This window comes from Salvia hispanica, chromosome 1, assembly GCF_029641045.1.
Source record: "Salvia hispanica isolate PSC_SH4W2 chromosome 1, Shi_PSC_v1, whole genome shotgun sequence".
Taxonomy (NCBI): Eukaryota; Viridiplantae; Streptophyta; class Magnoliopsida; order Lamiales; family Lamiaceae; genus Salvia; species Salvia hispanica.
The window spans coordinates 1940109-1966985 of NC_142692.1; the positions used below are offsets into that span (position 1 = coordinate 1940109).

At 37.6% G+C, this 26877-nt stretch overlaps 4 protein-coding genes and 1 pseudogene across 4 annotated transcripts; 2 read left to right on the plus strand and 3 right to left on the minus strand.

The window, feature by feature from the left end:
• The first annotated feature begins 225 nt into the window (after positions 1–225).
• On the plus strand, positions 226–916 carry LOC125223615 (major allergen Pru ar 1 pseudogene; annotated as a pseudogene).
• Positions 917–958: 42 nt separating this feature from the next.
• On the minus strand, positions 959–6160 carry LOC125223613 (uncharacterized). The gene is made up of 23 exons (XM_048126830.2): positions 5955–6160; positions 5794–5887; positions 5609–5707; positions 5461–5520; positions 5242–5320; positions 4686–4833; positions 4469–4592; positions 4188–4368; positions 4051–4079; positions 3812–3960; positions 3538–3640; positions 3327–3422; positions 3180–3235; positions 2971–3094; positions 2769–2831; positions 2649–2708; positions 2270–2431; positions 2090–2163; positions 1928–2021; positions 1723–1859; positions 1567–1647; positions 1293–1398; positions 959–1146 (listed from the first exon to the last, which is right to left on the minus strand). Exons 1-23 carry the CDS (start codon positions 6158–6160, stop codon positions 1069–1071), a joined length of 2403 nt encoding a protein of 800 aa, XP_047982787.2. The 3' UTR covers positions 959–1068.
• A 2395-nt stretch (positions 6161–8555) lies between these two features.
• On the plus strand, positions 8556–10496 carry LOC125217578 (putative vesicle-associated membrane protein 726). The gene is made up of 5 exons (XM_048119096.2): positions 8556–8760; positions 9566–9707; positions 9778–9898; positions 9971–10033; positions 10137–10496. Exons 1-5 carry the CDS (start codon positions 8571–8573, stop codon positions 10278–10280), a joined length of 660 nt encoding a protein of 219 aa, XP_047975053.1. The 5' UTR covers positions 8556–8570; the 3' UTR covers positions 10281–10496.
• A 1007-nt stretch (positions 10497–11503) lies between these two features.
• CSLD1 (cellulose synthase-like D1) lies at positions 11504–16680 on the minus strand. The gene is made up of 6 exons (XM_048123599.2): positions 16086–16680; positions 14907–15336; positions 14444–14827; positions 13915–14290; positions 13121–13508; positions 11504–12627 (listed from the first exon to the last, which is right to left on the minus strand). The coding sequence occupies exons 1-6, from the start codon at positions 16625–16627 to the stop codon at positions 11670–11672; spliced, it is 3078 nt and encodes a 1025-aa protein (XP_047979556.1). The 5' UTR covers positions 16628–16680; the 3' UTR covers positions 11504–11669.
• Positions 16681–22547: 5867 nt separating this feature from the next.
• LOC125221478 (putative late blight resistance protein homolog R1A-10) lies at positions 22548–25429 on the minus strand. Its single transcript, XM_048123598.2, has one exon. The coding sequence runs from the start codon at positions 25424–25426 to the stop codon at positions 22877–22879; it is 2550 nt and encodes an 849-aa protein (XP_047979555.2). The 5' UTR covers positions 25427–25429; the 3' UTR covers positions 22548–22876.
• Between the last annotated feature and the right edge of the window lie 1448 nt (positions 25430–26877).

Consider the following 26877-nt stretch of genomic DNA (forward strand, 5'->3'; position numbering starts at 1 on the left):
AAGATGATACACACACATATATATGTATATAGTACTATAAACAAAATCATCAATTTCACATGCTAAAAGAAAAGAGTCATCAAAGAGGTGCTATCTTTTCTAAAATAATAGACTTAATTAGCTAATTCACACACTTGAAATGTCCTAAAAATGTTGAGGCAAAGGCAAAGAAGCTTCTTTTTTGCACTATAAATATCAGTCGTGCTTCCCACATTTCCCATCACATTTCAAACAAACAAAAGCAAACACTCCATTGTTTTCCAATACAATTTCAAGTTCGAAAAAATCAAGAATGGTTGCCATCACCTACGACATTGAGATCCCTTCGGCGGTCTCAGCTGCAAAGATGTTCAAAGCCATGGTGCTCGATGCCGACACCCTCATCCCCAAGATCATGCCTCAGGCCATCAAGAACGTCGAGATCTTGGAAGGAGATGGCGGCGTTGGGACAGTCAAGATCATCCATTTCGGCGAAGGGAGTCAGTATAAGAGCGCTAAGCACCGCGTGGATGCCATCGACAAGGAGAATTTGACACACACCTACAGCATCATCGACGGTGATGCTCTTGCTGCTGCTCTCGAATCCATCACTTACCATATCAAGATCGTCCCGACCGAAGATGGAGGAAGCATATGCAAGAACAGAAGCATTTACAACACCAAAGGCGACGTCGAGATCAGTGAGGAGAAGATCAAGGAGGGGAAAGAGAAGGCCATGGCTATGTTCAAGGCCATTGAAGCATATGTCCAAGCCAATCCTGAATGCTAGAAGCTCATGATTTATCTCACTTTTCTCTTTGTTTGTTGTTCAAGTTTGCATTTGAATAAGGAGTTTTTCTGTGATTTTTCTTGTAATTGTGCTGTTTTAATTTCTTATACAAGTAATAATAAAGTGAATTTCAATGTTTATCTTTAACTGGATATGAAAATGAAATACATTTAGCATAAGATAATCTAATTAGTCAATCCATGCAAAGCAAATGAGACATTAATTTGTGCACAGAAGGAGTATCACATAACTACAATGATAGAATTGGAGTATTTGGAAACTAAAAAGCACACACAAGATCACGAGAAATCACTTGGCACGGAGTTGTATGGAAGGCTCCCGAACGCAGCAACATCACCAGGTCGAGTGAATACAATCTGTCAAGACGGAGCAAGACCGAAACAATATTCACAAGATCAATTTTGGGAATAGTATTTTGTAATGCTTAGAAATTAACCATAGAAGCCTATGTGCTATGATTTGATAATAAAAGATTATCAAGACATTAGACAGACTATATTACCTGATAATCTCCAACATTACAATATTTGAATCCAGCTGCAGAGTAGTCAAAATAGTATTCCCATGTCCGTATGAACTTCTCATCAAATCCAAGATCCCGAATTCGACTAGCAAAAGGCATAACGATAGATAAGAAGTCTGCAGATTCTCACAATCAAGATTTGCTTTTTCATGGTTTCCACTTCATAATTTGATCATTACTACTATGATACCGCCAATATTTTCATGGAATATATGTATTTTATACTATAACTGTCTAGTTTCCTTATACCGACCTCTGGTTTTGGAGCAAGTTCTGTCGCCAACATCTGAGGGTCCGAACGTAATGGCATCCTATTTCTTCTAGATGCACCACGCTGCATAGAATTATTTCAGACGACAACGATAAATATTTACCTCAAGAGACAACCTTATTAAGACTAAAATCTTACCTAAGTCCGGATGATGCAGCCATTGCAGATATGACGCGGTTAAGTGAAGGCAGACATCCACCATGGAAGATGAATTCCTTGATGAAGTCATTGCTGCGCCTCAACTCTTCATATTTCTCATCAGCTATTGCTATGAACTATCAAATAATTTAAAGCTCAGAAACCACACATTCACAAGACGAGACAGCTTAAACGCACTCGTTACCTGATGAACAAGAATACCGTTGTTGGCTAATGAGGATTCACAGCATTTAAAAAGTTCTTCCATATATTCATGCCCCACATGTTCTAACACCTCACTGCAAATTCATCGTTAGAAGTGTATGCGTAGCGTAGCAAAGCAGGAACTTAATTAAAGAGGCCTCACCATGATATTATCCTGTCATATCTACGGTTGCTAGGCAATTGACGGTAGTCACAAAGAAGAAGTTCGACATGATCCTGCAATCGAAATGACAATCTCTTGTAACAACTCAATTCTTCCGTATCAATCGTTAGCTAACCTTGCTTTTTTATTTGTGCATAATAACTAAACAAAATGTTATACCTGTAGACCTTCTTCCTTTACTTTCAATTCCAAATATTGCAGCTGACTTTCTGACAATGAAATGCCGGTATATTTGCATCCTGTTTTTTTTACTACTTCGAGAGCTAAACTTCCCCATCCAAATCCAATCTCTAGAATGTGATGATCTTTATTAATTCTTGCCTGTATTCACAGAGACATAGCATAAGGGCCATTATGTGAACCGCGTTATTAGTATTGTTGTTGTTGTTACTGTTGCTGTCGGCCTAATTCGGTAAGATAAATTGGTTATTAGTTGGCTAGTTTTATGGATTCAACCTTATGTAAAATTTAAATACTCTGAAAAGTTGGATGTGAGGTTCATGTAAATTAGTGCTTAAGGACTATCAGTAAATATCACCTTTTCAATCAAAGTACGAACTTTCCGAAGCTGTGCACTCTTCAAGTCTTCGCGTGGATTCTGCAGTGATAGTATAATGTAAGAATATTACCTATCAACAATAGAATTAATTACAATCACCTGAAAGATTGCACAAGAGTACGCCATTGTCTCATCCAAGAACAGAGAAAAAAATTCATTACTCTGCCAAAGGAATGGTATAAAATAAGTATTTCAATTTATTAAATTATAAGTCAAGCATATGTTGAAACATAAGTTGTTGTTTCTTGATCATTGATGTGGTCTTTGATTCTTCAAATAAGTAAAGCATTTGCCAACTTACAAGGTCATAATGTCGCGAAATGTTACGGCGTGCCTGAGAGAGTGTGTTCTTCCTGGAAACAAGCTTGAAAAAGTTTTTAGCAGAACCTATTAAAGAAGTGTAAGGCAATTGTTTCCACCATCCCCTAGACATATCAACACAGTAAAATATATCATCATATTATGTTAAATGACATTTATCAACCATACCACATGATTTATAGTAATTACCTTTCCTTATTTAACTTTGAGGTAATTTTATTCACCTCAGTATTTGCCATAATCAGCTGAGAATAAAAGTCCAATAAATTAGGACTTAAATAATTATAGCTATGAGTAAGTTATCAAAGATAACTGAGTTTAAATTCATTTCCTCACCAAAAGGAAGTTGAGAAGGCCTTCCTTTGCATCAATAAATGAAATGTCACCATTAATGTAAGCATCAGCAAAGCCTAAATCAGCCTCCGTTGCAACCTGTGAGAGCAATATCCAGTTCAACCACAAACACCGATGTCCTACACTATAGCGATTTTCCCATTTCGGTCGCTTGAAATAAAAACTATTATAAGGTGTTACAACATAATCTTACCTTCCAATAGAACTGGGGTTTGTGAACTTTTAAAATAACTCTTAAGTTTCTCTCTTTGTTTGCACCTTCAAAGGTTAATACTTTACCACCTTCTTCCAAAAGACTGTTTCACCGCAGGTTTCGTCAGTTATAACCGAAAGGCTATCTTAGCAAAGGAGAAGTTTGTCAAATAGTAAAACACATTTTTCTTTGAGCAGATAAGTTTGAAAATGATGTATAAAATGAAGAAACCTAAGAAGTAGTAGTAGTGTTAAATCATTGAGTAGAAGCTCACATTAGACATCCAGTGACAATAAACCTCTGAAGAAACCTCGTAACGAGAACAGAAGCCCCGGTTTCAAGACAGGATGGAACCATGCATTTGGGGCTGTTTGAAAAAGTATAATGTTTCCTAAGCATGCCGTTTGCAGCAAGTATGCCAGCCTGTGAACATCAGCTTGTGTTGTCAATAAAATGAGAATTCATCTAGGAATAAAAGCGTTGCTTCCCGTCACATCAAATCCAAATAAATACCTTCACTCCATCCTCGGGGAAGCCGTAGCCTTGAAGCCAAAAATGTTGAACCAAATAAGACCATAAGTCATCATACACAACAACATGCTCAACATAAATGGACTGCGAAAAATGGATTGTAATGATATTTAATGCACCTTGATATGCTCCACAGAACCATAGTCCCCTCTTTCCTTGAATAACATTGAGCTCAGACAATGCTCTTGATGCAGCAACAGATGGTATGGGATGGCTACTTGACCACTTGCACAACGTATCTTTAGGGGTTCGAGGTGGATTTAGAGTCACAAAAAATGGAACCCCGGATTCAGTAATGCTCTGTACATCCATTAAGAACAGTCACTAGAAAGTGGTCCGGCTACCACAATTCCAAGAAAATCCTTTTAATAAACGGAGGAATCGATTAAAGGTGCAAAACCTGGACATGGTTGAGCCAATATGTTATACAAGGTTTGTCCCTGGTAGTACCAAGAAATTTCCTAGAGCTCCATGCCCCGCGGCTTTTTGGCATTAAATTATCGTCGTGATGAAGGAAAACTTCACTGTTGTAAGGTTTCACGATTTACAGTACATCGATGTGTTAACACAGATTCAAATTTTGTAGATAAACAGAGAAAGGCGTGTTGACAGGAAACCTGTTGCCATATTGGAAAGCACCAAGTATTCTTAATTCATCGTACGTCGCCTGTTTTCCCAAGATCTTCAGAGCATCTGGAGCATTTGTAGCAATTATGCACCCATCGTATGCTTCTTCCAAGCAATCGTTATTTGTAATAGTACAACCTGAATGATTCCATGTTACAGTCATTTGCAGAATGTAAGCTCAGATTTACGGATAGTATATTTCTATATTCACATTAGAAATATAGAATTCTATCTAAAAAATTTGAGATTAAACAAATGCAGCAGTTCCATTGAACACCGTTCGTGCTGATTATTGTTGCATTAGATACTTGATAAGATATTCGAACAATTTACTCAGCTGGTATTTATATTTGACCCAACCATTTGGGAAAATTTTGGATCCGAACTCGACACGTAAACTAATAAGTATGTTAGTTATGAATTAACACAACTCCATCGAGTATAGGTGTTGCATCATTTCAGTTCAATTCAATCTATCAGTGTAACCAACGAATGATTTTTGTTTTCCGAAAACAAGTAAAGAGTTGTGTTGTGACATGTACTTACCATTGTCATCAGTAAAAACTGAATATATTTCAGAATCAGTCTTCACTTGACAGCCTCTACTCTCCAGCTCTTTCTTAATCTAGTTATAAAGAAAGCAGTAAAACCTTATAAGATCTATTCAATGGTGAATAGAAAACTAACAAACACTTCACATTTAATATTTATGAACCGTGCGATGTTCCTGAAATGATACTTGTAGGCTAGAGAAATTTAAGAAACCTTATTGACATAACTTTGTGAACGCCATTTTGATGTAAGCCCTTTGGAGAGACCAAGAAGCTGCAGAAAAGAAAACCATTCTAAACATCTTAAAACAAAGATATGGCAGTGATGCCTCAGCCTCATTCAAACAAACGTAAACATCTACCTCGAGAATGCCATGATTGCGCAGGAATGAAAGTGTTGAATAAGCAGAGAAGGTCATCACTGACGAAGAGCATGGCCAAACAGAAGCACAAACTGGAATCTGGAAACAAACATATACCAAACTCAGATATTTGCTTACATGACATCATTGACATGGACATGAAGTTTGATTCATAATAGGCTTACTAGAAAAGCTTTCTGAAATAGCTCAGAGTAACCACTTGATTGGACAAAGTCCTCCAGTGTTTCATTGCGGTCGATATCTGGATTGTTAATGTAACTGCAATCGGTGTAGAAGTGGATATTACTACCAGAAGAGGCTGAAGTTTCTAAATGAAAGTACTTACAGAGAGGCGTCGTCTCCAAACTTGATGATTTCCCAAATCATTTTCCAAAACCATGGACTGAACATATTCCATTTTCGAGCAAACAAGGCAGAGAGTCCATTTCCAGCCCCCCATTCGACATCATCGAAACTCACAGAGTATGAAACGTCAGAGGCCTCAGTATCAACTCCAATGCTCTCCAATAGTTCCATCACCTCCGGATACATAACCTGTTTTCATAGTCTTAACAATAATTTGAGAAAGCTACACATTTCTTTATATTATTCATAGCATCAAAAAAATTACAGTATATCCTAGAATATAGAATGATTTCATGTAACACTTTCCAATAAAATAAAACTCATAGTAAAAATATTACTACTAAAATTACAGTATATACTCCTATTTTCCATGATTTTAAAATCTCATTTAATTTGATTAAATCTCATTTAATTTGATTTGCATTTTATGAAATGTAAAAGAAAGTAAATAAAAAATTAGATGCTACACAAATCTCACTTTTGTATATTAATTTCGACTAAAGTCCAAAAGCTAATCCTTTACATGTACCCTGAAAAAAAAAATTTAGTCCTATAAATTAAGTTTGTTACTTACATTTTTATCGCATGACCAATACATATGTTTTCGTCCAAAATTAACAATTTCAGTAAATACTTAACTGTCAAACATATTTTTATTAATTTTAGATTTTAGTCTTAATTTTATAATAAAATCCAAATATAGCGATTAAAATATGAGATTTGCAAATTAAAAATAAAAAAATATAAATAATACTTTAAATTATGAACGTATCAAAATTGCAAAATGAGATACCGTTATTTTCAAATAGAGATAAGTCATACCCGAGCAAAACTCATAAAATCGAGGTCAAGTAGAATGCCATCGACCGTAGTCGTTTTGGCTTGGCCGCCAAAACTACTCTCCTTCTCGTACAACGCCACCTCCACCCCTTCTTTCGCTAGAACATAAGCGGCCGCCAGCCCACTTACGCCGCCGCCTATCACTGCCACTCTCATATTATCGGAAAAACTAGTATAACCACCGCCGAGAAGAGTCGAAAAGCTAACAATTTAATGGAATAATATTTAAAAAAATTGGCAAATATATTTACTATATAAAGAGATCGGTGACACTGATTGCTTGAGTGGTAAGTGTCAACTGCGAGTCACGTTTCTATTTCAAGTAAGATGCATTAAGAAATAGAATATCTAATGCTATGCTGTTTATTCAACAAAATTGTTCCGTTTGCTTCACTTTTCCATATCTTTTTCTCTATTCTCTATCACTCAAACTTATAAATATTTAAAGAAAATTAATTTTTATAACTCAAATTTATCATGGCCATTTTGTTTACTTCTATTTTTAGTAAATCAATTATAGTATATTCTGTTTTTTTAGTTCATCATTTTTAATCTGTAGGTACTTTTAGTCAATAAATAAATTTGATAATTATATGATTTTTCTTATAATTACTAAATTTATATACATGTGCCTCTTACATAATTTTAAGACTATTAATTTGATTGGAATCAGTAAATTTATTTGTATGAGTCTGTTACTTCACATAATTTGTTATGTTTTCCTTGAATGAATTTACTTATGACCTTTACATGAGCCTATTATATAACTAATAAATTTATTATTTTTTTTTTTTTGGTTTAACCATAGGTGTACCGAACCTGCTTTTTGGCGGAATCCGACTAATCCTGCTCGATCGAACTTGCGGATTAAGGCCGAAAGTCTCCCAGCAGGTCAAGGGTTAGTGGATCGCTTCTCGGCAAGGCTCGGCGGTCGATCTGTCGGAGAGGCTTTTCATGTCATGTACGACGTCACTGCGAGGGCGGCCGTCAAGGCGAAGACGTAGGAGCGGGATAAAATGGTTTCGATAATAATGTAATCGATAAATTTATTTTTCGAAATAAATGCCTTATATTTTATTCATGACTCACATGTAAAACCAATATAAAAAAGTAGACCTCATATTCCACTAACTTTCCAACCCCTATTTTTTACATTTCTTAATTTTTTTTATGAATTTTATAAAATTAAAAATTTTAATAACACTTATTAGAATCAAATATAAAAAAAATAAACAACTGATTTTATATCACAATGGAGTTTGTAATTTAAAAATATAATGTAATACTCCCTCCGTCCCTGAGAATTTGCCACCTATTTCCTTTTTCGTCCGTCCCTAAAAATTTGTCACCTTTCACATTTACCATTTTTGATAGTGGACCCCATATTCCATTAACTCATTCCCACTCACATTTTATTATAAAACTAATATATAAAAGTAGGATCCACACGCCACCAACTTTTTCAACTCACTTTCTATTACATTTGCCGGATCAAATGGTGACAAATTATGCGGGACGGAGGGAGCATGATTTATAATACTACACCCCTATATTTTCATTAGTAATATTTGATGGTGATCTCTTTCTCCCTCCCAAATTTAATTCTCAACATTTGAAAAATTCCATGCCTCCGCAATCTCTCCCAACGTTTCTCATCTCAATTCATCGCCACCTCACCATTCCTCCCCCTTTCTCTCATCTCAATTTCCCCCTTTTCTCATCGTCTCTGCGCTTCAATCTACAGACCTAATCAATCATGGGCCAGCAGCAATTGATCTACAGCTTCGTCGCTAGAGGCACCACCATTTTGGCTGAGTACACTGAATTCAAGGGGAATTTCACCACCGTCGCTTCCCAGTGTCTGCAGAAGCTCCCCTCTTCCAGTAACAAATTCACTTACAACTGCGATGGCCATACCTTCAATTACAACGTCGAAAATGGATTCAGTACGCTCCTTTCCTCTTGATTATTTCGATTTCTCATTCATCACGTTCTTCATATTGTTGAAAAATTGAATGGTGATTGTGTTGTTGATTCGATAAGGATCTACGTCGATTAAGATATACTCCGTCTGTCCCATTATTCGTGACACATTTCATATGAAATAGTACTACTCCCTCTGTCAGCAAAATGTTATCCATGTTTGACTCGGCACAGATTTTAAGAAATGTGAAGAAGAGTGAGTGGAAAAAGTTAGTGGAGTGTAGGCTCCACATTATATACTCCCTCCGCATTAAATAAATAGAAACATTTGAAACGACATGAGTTTTAATGCACAGTTGGTAAAGTAAGATGGATGAAAAGAAATATGAAGAAAAAAAGTACTAGAGTTAATGGATTCTGAGGTCCATGTCCTAAAATAGAAAGATTCTAAAGTTTCTATTTTTAAAGGAGCGGCTCAAAATGGAAACACTTGCTATTTTTAGAAAACGGAGGGAGTATTAGTTTAATAATAGAATGTGAGAGTAACGAGTTAGTGAAAAGTGGGGTGTTACCAAAAATGGAAAAAAGCAAAGTGGATAATATTTTACGGACGGACTGAAATGGCAAAACTGGACAACATTTTATGGACGGGGGGAGCATATTATTTGAAGTTGTGAGAGTGATAAAAGGGTCTTAAATGTAAAGCCAAGAATTTCTGATCTATGCTACTCCTACTTATTAATACATGGTCTATTAATGTGCCGAGTTCACATTAGATATTCTTGGTGTATGGACTGTATAACTTTCTTTTACATGCTGCATTTGTAGCCTATTGTGTTGTCGCTGTCGAATCTACCGGCAGACAACTTCCCATTGCGTTTCTCGAGCGTGTTAAGGAAGATTTCAACAAAAGATATGGAGGCGGCAAAGCTACCACTGCAGGACAAAACAGCCTCGACAAGGAGTTTGGGTACGTATGCGTTGCTTCTTTATTTTAGCGTATCCTTTCTACTATCTTTCATCTCATTACGGTATTGCAGCCCCAAACTGAAAGGGCATATGCAGTATTGTGTCGATCACCCTGACGAAGTGAGCCGACTCGCCAAGGTCCAGTCTCAGGTCACAGAAGTAAAAGGTGTTATGATTGAAAATATTGAAAAGGTAAAGATGTTCTTATGATCTAGCATCATTCATCTTGATCATATGTTGATGATTGTGTTGATTCATCGTTAGGTTCTCGACCGAGGGGAGAGGATTGAACTGCTTGTCGACAAAACTGAGGATCTCCGGTCACAGGTTAGTTCGACAGGTTTAACTGCAGACATTCGCGATTCAATGGCGGAAAATGATTTCTCGCTGTTATTTTAAATACGACTTGTCTGTGTGTTTGGGGTTTCAGGCGCAGGATTTCAAAGCGAAAGGTACCACGCTGAAGAGGCGAATGTGGTTTGAGAATATGAAGATCAAGCTGATCGTGCTCGGCCTCGTGCTTCTTATATTTCTCACCATCTGGCTTATGATCTGCCACGGCTTCAAATGCTAATTCAAGTCATGCATGCAGCATACACTGCATCTTTTTTAGACAAGTTCCTTTTTTCTTTGCCTTCAACTTAAGGTTTACTCTGATTCAGAGATGAAATATAAGTGATTAGTTGCAGACACTTTTTTTTGCTGATGAATACTTGTTTCCAGACAGTTTCTTGCTGTATTTTTTAGTTTTTGTTTAAGATTATTTTTCATCTACTTTATTGATTTTTTTAATTGCAATGTGATGGAGTACTACATAACTAATTTATGGCAAAACGTGAAATTGATCAATATTCCCTTCATATATGTAATAAGTAATGTTTTATTTTCTCATTCCGGGTGTCTAATGTTTAAAGTCACATTTACATTTTTATTTTGAGTAAATGGATCACAAATTATATATTACTATTAGCTATACATTTCATTATAAAACTAATATACAAATATTTTTCATCTTTTCTCTTTCTCGATTCTTAAAATTCACGAGTCAAATTGAGACTTTAAATCGTAAATGAAAGGAGAGTACGTATATTAAATTTATGCAAATTGTAGGGGCCCGAATATTTTAAAACGGGTATATTATAGGCTATTTTATTGATATTAAATTTACAGGAGTATAAAAGAGAAAGAAGAATTATTTCGCTTTAATTAACTACGTTCCATAATAAGGTAAATTTGACTTTGTTTATTTCTTGACCATTACTCCCTTCGTCCAAGATTTAGAAAACCCTGCCATTTTGATTTGTCCACGATTTATAGAACCATTTACTTTATCCACTTTTAGTATGCAGACCCCACATTCCGTCAACTTTTACACTCACAATCCAATATACAACTACTACTTTAAATGTGTCCCACATTCCATTCACTTTCTTCATTTACTTTTCTTCACAAAGTTAAATACTCCCCCCGTCCTAGATAATTTGTCCCAGTTTTCCATTTCGGTCCGTCCCACATAATTTGTCCCACTTCACTTTTACCATTTTTGGTAGTGGACCCTATATTCCACTAACTCATTTCTACTCACATTTTATTATAAAACTAATATATAAAGGTAGGACCCACATTCCACTAACTTTTTCAATCCACTTTTTATTACAATTCTTAAAACCCGTACCCGATCAAAGTGACCTGAATTATCCGGGACGGAGGGAGTAATTTCTTAAAACTCATGTTGAGTCAAAATGACTCTTTAAATGGTGGACGCAGTGAGTATTTTCTTGTTTATTGCACCACTAATAGAGTCTTATCGAATGGAAGGAAAGTTAATTACATTTTGAGAACTTACAACAAAATACAACACCTATACTATTTCCTTGACAATATCAATCAAGTGAGAAACCAAAACAAAGCACAAAAACAATCAACAAAAACTAGGGTTTTTACAAATTTCATTATTCCAAAATCAAAACTTGAGATCCGTGGATTCCGCGTTCATAGTCCCTTCAGGCGGGCTGATGACGATCCACAGCAACGAGACAGTGATGGAGATGAGCCCCGACCAGACATATATAATGGTCGGAAGCTTCCCTTTCCTCCCCATCAAACCCTTCATGAACGGGTAGTAATGCGTGAGCACCCACAGGCTGAAAAACGCGCCCCCAAACAGCTTGTTCCACTCCGGGATCACGCTGTAGATCGTCCTCGCGAACCCGATCACGAGCGCGATCACGTTTATGATGATGATGATGAGCGGCACGATGAACAGCCCCGTCCACTTCACCACGTAGAGGTCGGCGTACGCGTCGTCCTCGTCCTCGGCCGCGGCCTTGGCGGTCAGCGTGAAGGATATCTCGATCCCCGCGATGACCTTGAGCAGCCCCTGCACGACGGCGATGAGGTGCGCGCTGCTGCCGCCGATCACCCAGAACTGCTCGTTGCGCCACCACTCCTCGAGGGCGATCCCGGACCACTTGACCTCGAGGAGGGAGATGAAGATGAGGCAGATGGTGATGATGAGGAGGTACGAGAGGAAGGATATGTCGAGGGACTTGACGATGAACTGGCCGCTGAAGAGGCACAGGGCCGGGAGGAAGCAGTAGATCACCAGGAAGATGGAGGTGAAGGGGTAGATCCCGACATTGAGGTACGCGATGCGCTGGAGGAACTTGAGGCGGGAGGTCGCGAGGATCGCGTTGTTTCTGGAGAAGAAGATCTCGACGGATCCCGTGGCCCAGCGGAGGACCTGGTGGAGGCGGTCGGTGAGGTTGATGGGGGCCGTGCCCCGGAAGGCGTCGCGCTTCGTGATGCAGTAGACGGAGCGCCAGCCGCGGTTGTGCATCCGGTATCCTGTCACGACATCCTCCGTGACGGACCCGTAGATCCACCCGATCCGGTCTCCCCACTCCGTGTTATCCTCGAACCTGCGGCGAAAAAAAAATTAAATTAGGGTTTCCTGGTGTCAAACTGTCTAATGTGACGACGTGGGCAACTAAAAGTCAAAACAATTTAAAGGGAAAATAGTATAGTCTCAAGAAACTAAAAGGAATAATATGGCTTATTTAGATATTTTTTCAGCGTCCGTCCCAATTTTGACTAGCAATAGTGGACATTTGAAATATTCTGTGTCCGCTATTGTTGACAAGTCTTGTTAAGAAGTCATATTCAGACTGTTTAATGTGACGACGTGGACGATTAAGAGTCAAAATAATTTAAAGGGAAAATAGTATAGTCTCAAGAAACTAAAAAGAATAATATGGCCTATTTAGATATTTTTTCTGCGTCCGCCCCAATTTTAATAGGAAATAGTATTGTTGACAAGTCTTGTTAAGAAGTCATCTTCATTCTCAAATACATAAATCAAACATGCCTATGATTTTGGGAAAATGAGAAGTCATGTAAACATGGGATTCTTACCAGCATGAAATGACGGCGATGGCTTCGGCTGCAGTGGGGGCGTCGATGGCAGGGCGAGCGCCGATGAGGGCGCCGGGGGGCCTTCCGTTCTTGATGGAGAAGTGATCAGCGAGAGGCCGGCCTTGAAACTCGGCAATAGCTATGGATTCATTGAACATGGCTGAGTTTCCGAACTTTTTAGGAAGGTTGAGGTCTGGATGATCTGTTAACGGCTGTTCCTCACCGGAGGGAGGGTGTGCAGGCCTAGCTAGGCTCTTTTTGTGTCCAAAAACGCCTTTATATTCAATTGCCCGCGGCGGTAGGAAGCCATAGAGGGCATAGCGCCGGAACATGCATCCAGTTCCGACATAGACCGGGCCCTGGAGACCATCCAGGGCTCTCATGTTTCCTTTTGTTCATGTCAAAATTGTTTGAGATGATTAGGTTGCAACAATAATTAGACATAAGTAGAAAATGTAACAAACACATGTACAAATAGGTTAACAGGTCTAACAAAGTGCAGAAAGAGGTAAAATTTATGAAAATCCATCGATAATACGTTGATGAAATTTTAGATTCTACGGGGCTAGTTAAAGTCCTTTTCATTGGTTTTGCGAAAATTAGGTACTATTTGATTCATTGAAGTGTGCCTTGATACATGATGAGAAGAACACTAAACCCTAGTGCAAGTGAAGTTGATCTTTTTTTACTTCATATTTTCGATGTGAGATGACTCACATGTGAATATCTCCAACACAGTGGGGCACAAAATTTAAGCAAAAGCGCAAAACGGGAAAGTATGAAAGAGTTCTCACCGTCAAAGAAGACAGTGTTGTGATTAGCATATCGATCAGAAGGATCGATCCCCTCAAACCTCTGCGGGAACTGTATGTAGCAAATCCTATCACCTCCGCGATCCATCATGTAGCACATCCCTTCCTTAAACGCCATGCAGTTGTACACATAGTGATCGCAATCCAAGTTCAAGATAAATGGCCCATTCGACAAGATTGCAGAAGCTCGAACCAGAGCATTCATGGCTCCCGCCTTCTTGTTGTGGTCGTACGACTTCCTCTTCTCACGCGACACATAAGCAAACATTGGAAGCCTTGTGTCGATGCCTGTGAAATCTAGCGTCTTCTCGTCCGCCTCCCCCATCACAGGATCACTTGGAGGCACCTTGCTCATTATCTATATTTTCCAATTTGTATTCAAATACATAACATAGAGTTACCACTCATTAATCCTCAAACTTTGAAACTTTGCAATAATGTCACCATTTTGCAGTAAACTGAAAGGTGGTGACATTACTGCAAAGTTTGAAACCCTAAATGAAAAAAAAACCTGCAAGATTCCGGCATGGTCGCCCTTGGCGTGGTCGGGGGCACTGTTATACCACGTCCCCGGCCAGTGAGTTCCGTCAGCCATCCAGGTGGCCTGAGGAACTTCAGTCTTGTAGTCGGGTGGAATGATACCGTTGTTTTTCTCTCTCACGAGGCTCTTCTCCTTGTTCGTCTCGGCTTTGTTGTGCATGTCACACCGTTTCTTGATGACGTCGGTCAGCCCGTTGGTCCGCACCTTGAACTCATCATACTCCCGCTTGATCCAACGACGATCCTTGACAAAATCGGGCCGCTTCTTCCCTTTCGTCGGGTCCGACTTCTGACTAAAGTAGCTGTCCGGATTCCTCGGCTCGATGTTATGCTTCCGACAGAACGGAACCCACAACTGTAGGGTTTCTTTCATTCATCACAATCTCAATTTTTTTAGGGTTTCATACAATAGTATAAAAAGATTTGAAAATTACCTCTCCAAATTTGACAGCCTCAGCCATGGCCTCAAAGTTGAGAATGGCACCACCGTCATCGGAGATGTAGATCGACAGCTTTTCGACCGGGTACTCGACAGCAAGAATCGAGAGAATGGTGTTGGCCGTGACGAGAGGAGGCTCCTTCTCCGGATCAGCAGTGGATATGAACACGTCGAGGCCGGGAAGATCGGACCGGCCGTCGGGATTGGCCGGACTAGCCGTCTCGAATTTCTCTTTGAGTGCAGTCAAGTCTGCTGAGCGGTTTATGGGGTTGAATTTGGGGAGAATGTCGAGCAGCCATGAAAATGCAAACCATATCTCACATACAATGGACATGGCCCATAGCCATAGAGCGTCGTAGTTAGGGTTTTCGATTCTCCATATGAGGAAGAGAAGCAGTATTATCATCCTTATCACGATCAGAACACTGTGCATCACAACATACATGCTCATTAGCACCAAATATATAAATATCTCATTGTTAATTATGTTTGTAGAAAGATGTTCTTGCATTATAAACTCCTAGTTGATTTGTTCCGTACAAAATTGACGAAAAAATCACGAATTTCGGTTAGAGTAAAGGTCAATTTTTGTCCTAAACATATGACTAAAATATGAATTTGGTCCAAAATATTCACTTTTTGAAAAATAGGTCCATAACAAATGAAAATGTCGCTGAAGTAGTCTTTTTTTACGGTTCCGTAAAAAAATTAACTGTCAACGCTAATGGCACAGTGGCATGACCGTTAGTTTTTTGACATAATTGTCAAAAAAAGGACCACTCTGACGACATTTTCATTTGTTATGGACCTGTTTTCAAAAGGTGAATGTTTTGAACCAAATTCGTATTTTGGTCATATGTTTAGGACCAAAATGTACCTTTACTCTTTTGATCAAATTCCAAATCTGATGGTTGACGCGTAATATATTATTGCTGATGTCTTCAACCAAACGAAGTTGTGTATGGTTTCTCAATTGTCATCTCGGATACAATTTCACAAAACATTTTCCGTGGAATAATTGCGAACAATATCAAATTTCATGGTTTTTCTGACTGATTTTTAAAGTTGCGAAACTGACTAGAATTTGACCAAACTTCATGATTTTTCCAGCATCTGGATGCACGATGCAAACGACAAAAGCACGAGATGAAACGAAACGAAACGAAACGCTGACCGGTAAGGGCTGATGACCTCCGGCGGAACATTGATCTTTCTAGTGAGAGGCTTCCATGGCTTATCCATGAAATCCTGTATGCTCATCCCCGTCTCGTTATCGAACGACTCGCCCTCCTCCCAGTAAGCGTTCCCGATCCCGTATTTCCCCTTGGTCTCGAAAAGCCAGTGGTTGTGGTCGAAATCCTGCGTCTGGCTCCGCAGGAACATCGACTTGTTGTTGTTGCTGTCCTTGAAAGCCGACGAAACCCTCCGCTCCATCTTCCCGGCGACGGCGCCGGCGCCGGAGGATTCCCCCTCGCCGCCGGGACGGACGCGCCGCTGCGGGCCCGAGGAGGGCCCGTCTGGCTTGTCGGTGGTGGAGGCCGCCCCGGGCATGTTGTCCGGGGTGGGCGGCATCACGACCGTGTACTTGTTGTTGTAGTCGCTCTGGCTGTCGGAGAGGTCGAGCTCCTCGTCGTTGGACATGCTCGTCACGCGGCCGCTGCTCGTGCGCCGCTCGAATTTCACGGCGGAGTTCGGCCGGTCGGTGTCTCCTCCCATTTGAGGATGTGTGAATTTTTTTTAATTTTTTGTGCGTGTGTGTGTGCTAGAAGAGTTGCATTGTTTGAGAAAAAGAATGAGAAAATGTAGGATTTTGATGGTAAATGGATGTGAGAAATGGAAATGCTAAAAATAGGGGGACGAGTTGAGTCGACTTGGAACCTAATTTTAAGGTGAACCTTTCTTTCATAGGATAGGACAATGATAGGGACATTTATATTCGGCTCCAAAAGAATTTTAAATTTTTAAATGGACTATTGAAAATAGAAAGATTTTTTTGATGAATTATTAATAGATTTTTTTAAGTTGTCACAATCACAATCATCATATGAATAGCATAAATTACCTCTGTTTATATTAAATTACAATAAACATGAATAGCGATTTAACATTTTATGAAAACAGACTAGGAGATTTTAAAGGACGAAAAAGATATCAAAAGTACAGCAAACTGTTGTTTTTCTTTCATATATCTATTTTATGATTACGATCGCCCATATACAAATATTTGAAAATTGCCATTTGATCATATATACTCATCGTACTGTCCTTAAAAACTAGTCTAATTTTAGTTCGTCCCACAAAATTACTCTACTTTCTATTTTTATTATTTCAATTACTTTTCTCTTTCTCTTCACACTTTACCAATTTTTTTATTGAAACATGTGTAATTCCAATAGTCTCTATATTCAAGGCGGAGGGAGTAATAATTAATAGATTTTTGATAATTGTTTAAATTTCAAAACCCTTCAAATTACAATATAGAGGAATAGATGCCATCTTCTTTAGCTGCCCAAACGCAGGTACCGGTGTAACACTTATCGCTCCACGTACGACGATTTAAACACGTCAAACGACCTCTTCTTCGTACCCCAATGCAGGGTACAGAAGAACAAAGTGTTGTATGCGATGTTCTCGCAAAACGACCACGTGAATTCAGTGGCGTAAGATGTAAGCTTATGATTTCCGAGATCATCGTTTCCAGATGCACAATGAAACTCCAGTGGCGGAGAGTCCTCGGGTAGGAAAGCAATTGCGGGCCGATGTTTGGAGAAGAAGATGTGATAGAGTGATCAAGAAGAGGATTTTGAAGCTCATGATTTTAGACATTTTGGTGCATGAGATTTCAAGGGTTTGGGGGCTCATATATATAGTCATAGAAATGTGCTAATAATAATACTATAGTGTGTGTAGGTAGTAACGTTTCTTTAAATAGAATTTATACATGGAATTTAAATGTTTTTCGCATCGAGTAACCTTTAAATTTCTTTACGGATTCTGATTTAAGTCACTTTGACCAAAATATATTCAACATTTCATAAATATTAAAATTAATGGGGAAAAAATATTACACAATAAGCTTCTCGGTTATTTTAGTAATAAAATGGTGAATTAGTTAGTGAAAAACTAAAGAGGGTGTATATGTATATGAGTTAAAACTTAAAATTATATTTTCGAACAGAGTAATACTCCCTCCGTCCCCGAATACTTGACACGGTTTGACCCGACACGAATTTTAAGAAATGTAATGGAAATTGTGTTGAAAAAGTTGGTGGGATGTGGGTCATAGTTTTAAAGTATTAGTTTTATAATAAATGTGAGTAGGAATGAGTTAGTGGAATATGAGGTCCACTACCAAAAATGGAAAAAGTGAACTGTGTCAAGTATTCGGGAACGGACCGAAATGACAAACTGTGTCAAGTATTTGGGGACGGAGGGAGTACATAAAAGGGAAATGATTTTTTGACATTATGACAATGCCATAATGGGTTTAAAATAGTAATTTTAGATTATTTTTTATTTTTATTTAAATATATAGTTATGTTTATTTGGATGGCTTGATTTTAGCAACGCATTTATGTTTCAAATTGTTAAGGCATTTATCAGTAAATGATTAGTTTTAATTTTGGAACTGAAAAAAATTCAAAGTCATTTTTGTTTAGGCAATGTACATAAATTTCCAAATTGATTATTTAGTTTTAAATAAATGATTAATCAATTGTAAATATAATAAAAACATTTCTATTCTTATTTATAAGCATAATCTATTAAATATTATTTCAATTTTTCATTCCCTCATAATTTACAGGAATTCCATATACAACTTGTGTCTTCTTGTTAGTACGGGGATTAAGAAATTAGTGTTTAAAGATTAAGTGGTACGAGAATAAATAGATTAAAGTAGGAGAGAGAAAAAAAAGAGTAAAAAGGGAAAGAGAATAAAGTAGGGAGTGTCAAAATATTAATTACTATTTTCGTTGGATTATAACCCTAAGAAATTAAATATATATATATAGGGGTGCACTAGGGTGCCACCATAGTTAAAATAACATCATACCACCAATATAGTCCGTTAGATCTCATCTATGGACGCCTAGGATTAAGTTTCGTGAAAAAACACGGGTTTGCAGTCTACTGTATTAGATATTGCAGTCGTGGTAAACTGCAATATTGTTGTGGTAAGACTGCAATATTCAATGAACAGCACTGCAATCTGGTAACGTAAAATTAGAAATTTCCTATTTTACCCCTCCGTGTTTTTACACGTGGCAGCATGACAAGCACACGATTTTCAGATCCAATGGCCTAAAATGGTGGTATTGTGTTACAATAAAGAGGGTTGTCATCTTAGTACATCCATATATATATATATATATATATATATATATATATATATATATATATATATATATATATATATGGGAGCATTAAACTACTTTCACCCCTTTAGATACTATTTCCTTTTAAATATCATCCATTGGATGAAAGCAGTGGAGGGTCCAGATTAAAAAATCGAATTTAATCCCGTCATGCATTATTGGTCTAATTTCGTGCATTACCAGGGTATAATAGTAAACATAAACTGTCTGGAAACGGAAGGTCCGATAATTAAGCAGCAATTTGATAGACCTTTCACCTTCTCGCTCCTTTGTCATTCCATCCATCACACCACGATCAAAAAACTTCCTCTCCTCTTCAACATCCGTCAAACCCTAGCCGCCGCCTTTGAAAACCCTAGGACTTCCGCGACTTCGATTGACACCGTGAAAAGGTTCGACCGGCGACGATTCCGAGTGTTGAAGATCCCGCTGCAGTTCGTGCGCGCCCTCGGTCCACTGTTCATATCGGTGTTCCATCCACGGTACGCTTAAAAACTTCCAATTTTTAGCGCGATTTCTTAGATAAAATGTGAAATTGTGAGTATTAGATGTTGGGTTATGCAAAATTGGAAGTTTATTGTTGATTTGTTAGTGGTATGTGTTCTGACAGTAAGTTTTGGGGATGAAATCGACATGAAATTGGTGATCTTGTTTTTAATCCACGACTCCGAAACTAAGGTGTTAATTTTGTTGGGTCTGCAGACTAATTTGGTGTGGTTTCTGCATTAATTAGATATTTATCTGCATTATTCGGTTGGATACCAACATTATTGATGTTGGTTGCAAATCTTTAAGCATTATTCAATACATAATTTGAATTATTTGTTTGGATTTCATCATTATTGTTCTTTATTGCTGCTAGAAAAAAGTTTCATGCATTATTTAATAGTCTTGGTGCATTCTTTTGATGTTTTTTAGCATTACAACTGTATTCCATAGCTAATTTAATGTTTGTAGAAGTTGTAAACATATTTTTGAGATTTTGTAGAGCATTTTCTGCATTATTGTACTGGTCATTAACATTATTATAAAGTCCGCTATGTTTATTAGTCAGTTATTATTATGCATTAATGTAAATTGTTTACTTATTCATTTTTGCAGCGACCAAACATCCAAGATTGGCTATAGATGAGGCTGTGGACGATGTTCTGCCTCTAGCAATTGCCCACAAATTTAGGGAGAGACTTAGGGAACAACAGACAGTAGAGGCTAGTACATCTAATGAAGATGGGGAAAAGAGGAAGGCACTAGGAAAAAAGGTTGACCACCTATACAGGGAATGCACGATGGACATTGAATTTGTGGGTTCGAATGCTTTGGATATCTTAGAATGTTTTGGATTTCTTGGTACTAAATATTTTGGATACTCCTGAACTAGGTGTTTTTAGAAAGTTTTGGATATGTAGGTACAAAATGTTTGCTTCACAAAATTGGTAATTGCTTCAGATAACTTAATAATTATAAATTATTGCCTAATAATGTACAATATACAGGGAATAATGTATAAAAAACCATAGAACAAATTAATGTTATACATTGTGCACACTAAAATGCATATAACTAAACAAATAATGTAAAAAAATTAATTTATAATGCACGATTTTACCACCGGATTTTTACCGAAGAACTAACGTTGAAAGATGAAAGAGAAGAAAGAACGATGAAAGAGAAAAAAAAAATCTGGGAGAAGAAGAAAAAAACCGATGCAATATTTGGTGAGGAGAAAATTATGGACTTTCCATAACCACCAATATTGTCATTCCCTAAAAAGCCCTTTTCCATATTTTTAATGATTAAAAAATGTATAATCAGGCCTTAATTTCAGCCATTAGATATTAAGAATGAATGGTTGAGATTAAAAAGGAAAAAACATATAAAATAGGAAAAACATATGAATACACCTCTATATATATATATATAAATGTAATCGTTTTTATTACTTAAAATTTTAATAATTATTTAACTGTAATAAAATTATTTGATTTCATTAGATGACTAGTAATTATATGATTGACATATATTTGGATAAAAGATAGCTATTTGATATGAGTTGACTTACCTTTTATAATAAAATGATGCATATATATATTTCATTTCTTTCAAAGTGACATAGGCGCTATAAATTAACTTCGATGTCGATTATATGTGCACTATAATTTTGAGTTTTGAATGCTTATATAGGTTAGACAATTATGTTACTTATGTGTTTTGGGTTTATAATTATGGATTATAAATTAGTACTCTCTTCGTTCCAACTAAGTTGAGTCAAAACTTTTGTGCACGAAGATTAAGAAATTATGTTCGAACTAAGTTGAGTCAAAACTTTTGGGCACGGAGATTAAGAAATTTTGTCGACGATTTCACTCTTGTCGATTACGTTTTCCGTCGATTGAATTGGGGTTGCGCTTTCGAAATCAGCCAAAAAGAGGTTATATGACCTGAGTTTAGAAATTTTGCCAAGTCACGCCTCCGACATGCCACGTGGGATAAGTTTTTAACGGAAATATGTCGCCAGGTCGGATAGTTTGGGAAATTTGCACGATCCGATAAAGTTCGTGACTTTCGGCTCAACTTTTATAGTTTGGGAGGAAAATCAAACTTTTCCCAAAGTTTATGACTTTTTAGGCAATTTACCTAAGTTAAAAAGGAAATGACTCAATTTTGTTGGGACATTCCAAAAATGAATACGACTCAACTTAGTTGGAACGGGGTAATTACTAATTATGATTTATTTGGAGTATGCACGTAATCAAAAATGTTAGCGATGGACATTGAGATATCATCTTCTCGGAATGGACATATTTGTTATAGAAAAAAGTAATATCACTAATACATTCACACTCATGCCGTATATTTGTAAAACTTACAAAAAATGTAGTAGTACATTAATAAAAATGTGTACACTACGTAATCAACTTCCTATATTTCAAATAGGCAAATTCAATTTTATTTGTGGTTCCATGGAAAATGATTGGCAATACTTTTTAGATCTTTAACCTACAACTTGCCACAGAAAATAATCTAGTGATAAGAGGTTTAAGTTTAATATCACACCAAACCAAAAAAGAATCCTATTTTTCTTTACTTTGATAAAATTATAAAGTAATTGATTTATTTTTTTAAATTTTTTTGCAAAACTATATCATCTGTTAAAAATAGAAAATTTTATCTTCTAAAAATCATGAACACAAAAAATAAATTCTCTAACAAAGTTTCGTTTATAAAATAAATTCAAAATCATATCACTAACATCACTAAGACAACAAAAAATTAAATACAAATAAACATTTGTTTATAGCCATGGAAGAATCTCCCTCCGCTGCCGTCGATTCCCTCCACCAATCTCCGGCTATTCTCCGTCGTCCCTAGGCTCCGGCCTCACTCAGCTCCACAATGAGAGCAAGCAAACAACACTGACAGAAATATGAGCTCATATGTATTAGAAATGGGCCACTCACCTCTTAAAAGGCCTCATAAGGGGGAGGGTTATCCACACTTATATAGATTAGATTGGATCATCACCAAGTCGATGTGGGAAAGAATTTAGAGAATTTAACAATATTGTAAATCCTCTTTTGCACTCCAATGGTTACCAAAGACCCACACGAAGCTCTAATTGCTCTCCATATATATCCTCGCGTTCTTCTACTATCTTTTTCGCTGACGCCACTGCTGCTTCACTGCATTCATACAATGAAATCGATTTCAGCGTTGCTATTTCTCCAACCTCAGATGGGATCTCCTCGAGTACGGATAAATTTTCGAGACTAAGCTTCTCGAGAAGTGGAAAGTGGGAGCTGTCCGACACAATCCAATTTACGAGACTTGAACAATCCGACAACTTAAGAAACTTGAGCTTCTGGAACTGGCCTTCAACTGTTTCCCACTTGCCGAAGACACCATTTAGCAACTCGAGCTTCTCAAGAAGAGGTAACGAACCGATTTTAGGCAATATGTCTTCAAACTCCGTGCTAAAAACGTCTAAAACAACCAACTTCCTGATAGAGTTGGGCAAATTAATCCTCAGCAAAAGGTCAACAGTCTGACCTAAGGTGCAGCAGCATAAGCTTTCCAATTTACTGAAGCATTGAAGATAGCTTAGACAGTCTTCTCCCTCCATTTGATCGGAAAAGTATGCTAAACGCAATTTCTTCACATTCGGAATTCTTTTAACCACCTCCTCGTTCAATAACAAATCATAAACTCCTATGAGGGTTTGCAGATTCTCCATAACGACAACGTCACTAGGAGGATTTGGGAGAATCAATTCCGGAGTGTCAAATTCAAGATGCCGAAGTTGATGCAGTTTCCAAATTTCATTTGGTACACGAGGATCGATCCAAAAAGATGAATGAATAATCAATATCTGTAGATTCCAAAGGATCTCAATTGAGCTAGAGAATTTGGACTCCTCATGAACAGTGATAGCAAGGTACCGTGAGTTCACCAATTCAAACACATTTTCTAGGAAATACACATTCCTCTTAGGATGATACTCCCCAACACCCCATGCCCTGAATGTCCTCAACAATCTAAGATCGGGAGACAGCAGAACTTTGTCGTCATCACTTCGTGTTCTGTCACAGTCACATATTATGGAACGAGTATGTGACGAATATCCTAACAACCCTGCAGTCTTAAAAACGACTCGACGTTTGCTAATACTGGCCGGAGGATCATCTCTTATGACATGGTAAAATCTTTCCTTTTCAGCTTCTTTCAAACACAAATCTCTCAACAAATCATGAATTTTACAATACTTAACGTTTCCAGTAGACCCCGGTTCATCAACTAAAACGAGATTTCTATCAACCAATTCCTTAAAATACTCTTGCGCAAGTGTTTCCAAACATTTTCCACTCCTTGGTTTTAAAAATCCTTCAGAAACCCATAACTTCTTAAGTATCGACACACGGATGCGGCAATCTTCATCGAGAACACCCATATATAGAAAACATGGCTTTAAATAGTTCGGCAGATAGATGTAGCTCATCCTCAATATTTTCGAGCAAAATCCATCGTTACTGTTAATAACAATTGAATTCAAATTTTGCTCTATATGCTTCCAATATTCTTTTGTCCGCTCAGATTTTGCCAAAAGACCTCCTATTGTAGCAATTGATAAAGGAAGTCCTTTACAATTTGCTACAATATTCTTTCCAATATTCTCCAACTCAATTGGACAACTTTCTTTTCCAAAAACGGTCTTACAAAATAAATCCCAACTACTAGCCTCATCTAGAAATTTCATGGCAAATGTACAAGACTCGTTCAACTGAGAACTCAAGTCAGACAGCCTAGTTGTTACGATTATTCGACTCCCATTTTGGTTATCAGGAAAGAAAAATTTTATCTTCTCCCACACCTCTATACTCCACATATCATCCATTATTACAAGATACCTCCTACCAAACATAAACTTGTGTAATTTTTCTCCCAACTTATTCACACTCAGATCACTACATGAATCTCCTCCACTTGTTCGAAAAAGAACTTCTCTAAGTGTTTCTCTAACATTATAAGTTTGAGAGATTGTAGTCCAAGCACGAATATCAAAACGCTCCTTAACAAGTGCATTCTCAAATAGATTCATGGCTAGAGTGGTCTTACCAATGCCACCCATCCCCGTGATGGGGATGATCTGGCGGTTGAGTTGATCACTGGTGAGCTTATCCAAAACGTCAAGAAATACTTCGTCAGAGCCCACGATCACGCTTTCTTTCACAGAGGGAGAAGACGCCGACAAGGCAGCTACGGGCTTCTGCTTGGTCTGAGCTTCAACTGCAATGCTCTTCACCTCTTTGTTGATCAGATCCATTTCTTCAATCACTTTCTGTAGATTGTGATAGAAGTCATGATCTGCAACGATTGTGGATCCACTGTGAATTTGATCCACAATATGGGATTCGATAACATCCTCAGCCGCGTAAACTGCATCAGCAATGCGACGCTCCAATGGATCAGCTTCGTTGCTATCAGCAAAAGGGGAAATATAGCCATCAAGAAACTCCTGCAAGAAGGCAATGTTTTGAGTGAGGGATTGAACTTGTTTTTCGTCGATAGAAATGGGATGGGAAGGATGTTTCTCGAGGGTATCTATGATATGCATAAGAGAAACCAGAGCTCCATAAGCAGCCATGATTAACAAGTGAATGAAAATAGGATAATACTATTTCTAAGACAACCAATCTTATGTTGGATGAAGAACGCATGTGCAGCATTCTTAAAATCTACAAAAGATGCTCTAGTTGTCGGATACACACACTAATTTATTATAGGTTATAGTTACTTTAATTACTAGTCCAACTATTGATATGCGAGCATGATAATGTTTGAAAATGATTCACCTAACATTTTATAATATCAATTTAATTCTAATATTATCATTTGTGATTCACCCAACACTTTTCTGAAACTCCTTCCATGAAAGGCGTACTCCCTCGGGTCACGCACCCCGGCGCGGAATGTGCCAAAAAACACTTAATGAAGCATCCTCCCCCACACCTCGTTTGCGGACCGTGCGGGCGACCAGATGGCGATGATGCTCAATTTATTTGTTAAGACTTTTTCCCTCCAATCATACATCGGAAGTTCGACTGGAATCTTTTTAAGTTTTTGAAATTCCACCACGAATGTACTTCATCCTTCTCAAAAAATAGTCTATTTTTTGCCATTTTAGTTCGTCACTAATTATTAGTCAATTTCTATTCTTGAAAACTTTTTCATCATAAATTATATAGTAAAGTACTACTCCCTTCGTTTCTTCGTAGTTGAGTTATTTTTCCATTTCGGGAAGTTTCTTCATAGTTGGATCATTTCTATATATGGTAACTTTTTTTTCTTTCTTACTTTTCTCTCTTACTTTATTCTTTCTACTTTATTCACTTTATACTTTATGCTCTCTACCTTTTCCTCTCTCTTACTTTTTTATCTATTTATTTAACACACTCAATATTAATTTCTAAAACTCCGTGCCGAAAATTTCGCCTCAACTATGGCGAAACGGAGGGAGTACTATTTTGGTCCTAAACATAGGACCAGTAGAGGCGCGGTCAACGCCGAGGAGGGAGCGGGTCTTCAATTGGCTTATCAAGAAAGCCGAATCCTCCATTGATGAGCTCGACCATCTCCACTGGCCAAGACTCCGACTTTAAGCAAAATGACCTCAATTCCAACACTCCTGGCTCTTCCACCAAGCCGACGCTCTCTGAAAATCAAATTTCAAGTTCCCTCCCTCCATCTCTATATTCCGACGCCATCGCAGACATCTTCAAGTCCTTTTTCCCGGTGGACGGCGCAGTGGCGGACGCAGAAAAAAAATTTAGTAGAGGGCTTTACTAAATATTTTTATTATTAACAAGATATATATTTCCATTCGTTCGTGAAATATTGTCCATTTTCCATTTTGGCCCGTCTGTGTTGTCCACTTTGTTTTTCGGGTAAATGGATCTCACTTTTCACTAAATCGTTACACTCACATTCTATCGTGAAACTAATATATAAATGTGAGATCCACTCATCCACATTATATTAACTTTTTCCACTTACTTTTCTTCATATTTCTTAAAACCCGCGTCGAGTCAAATGTGG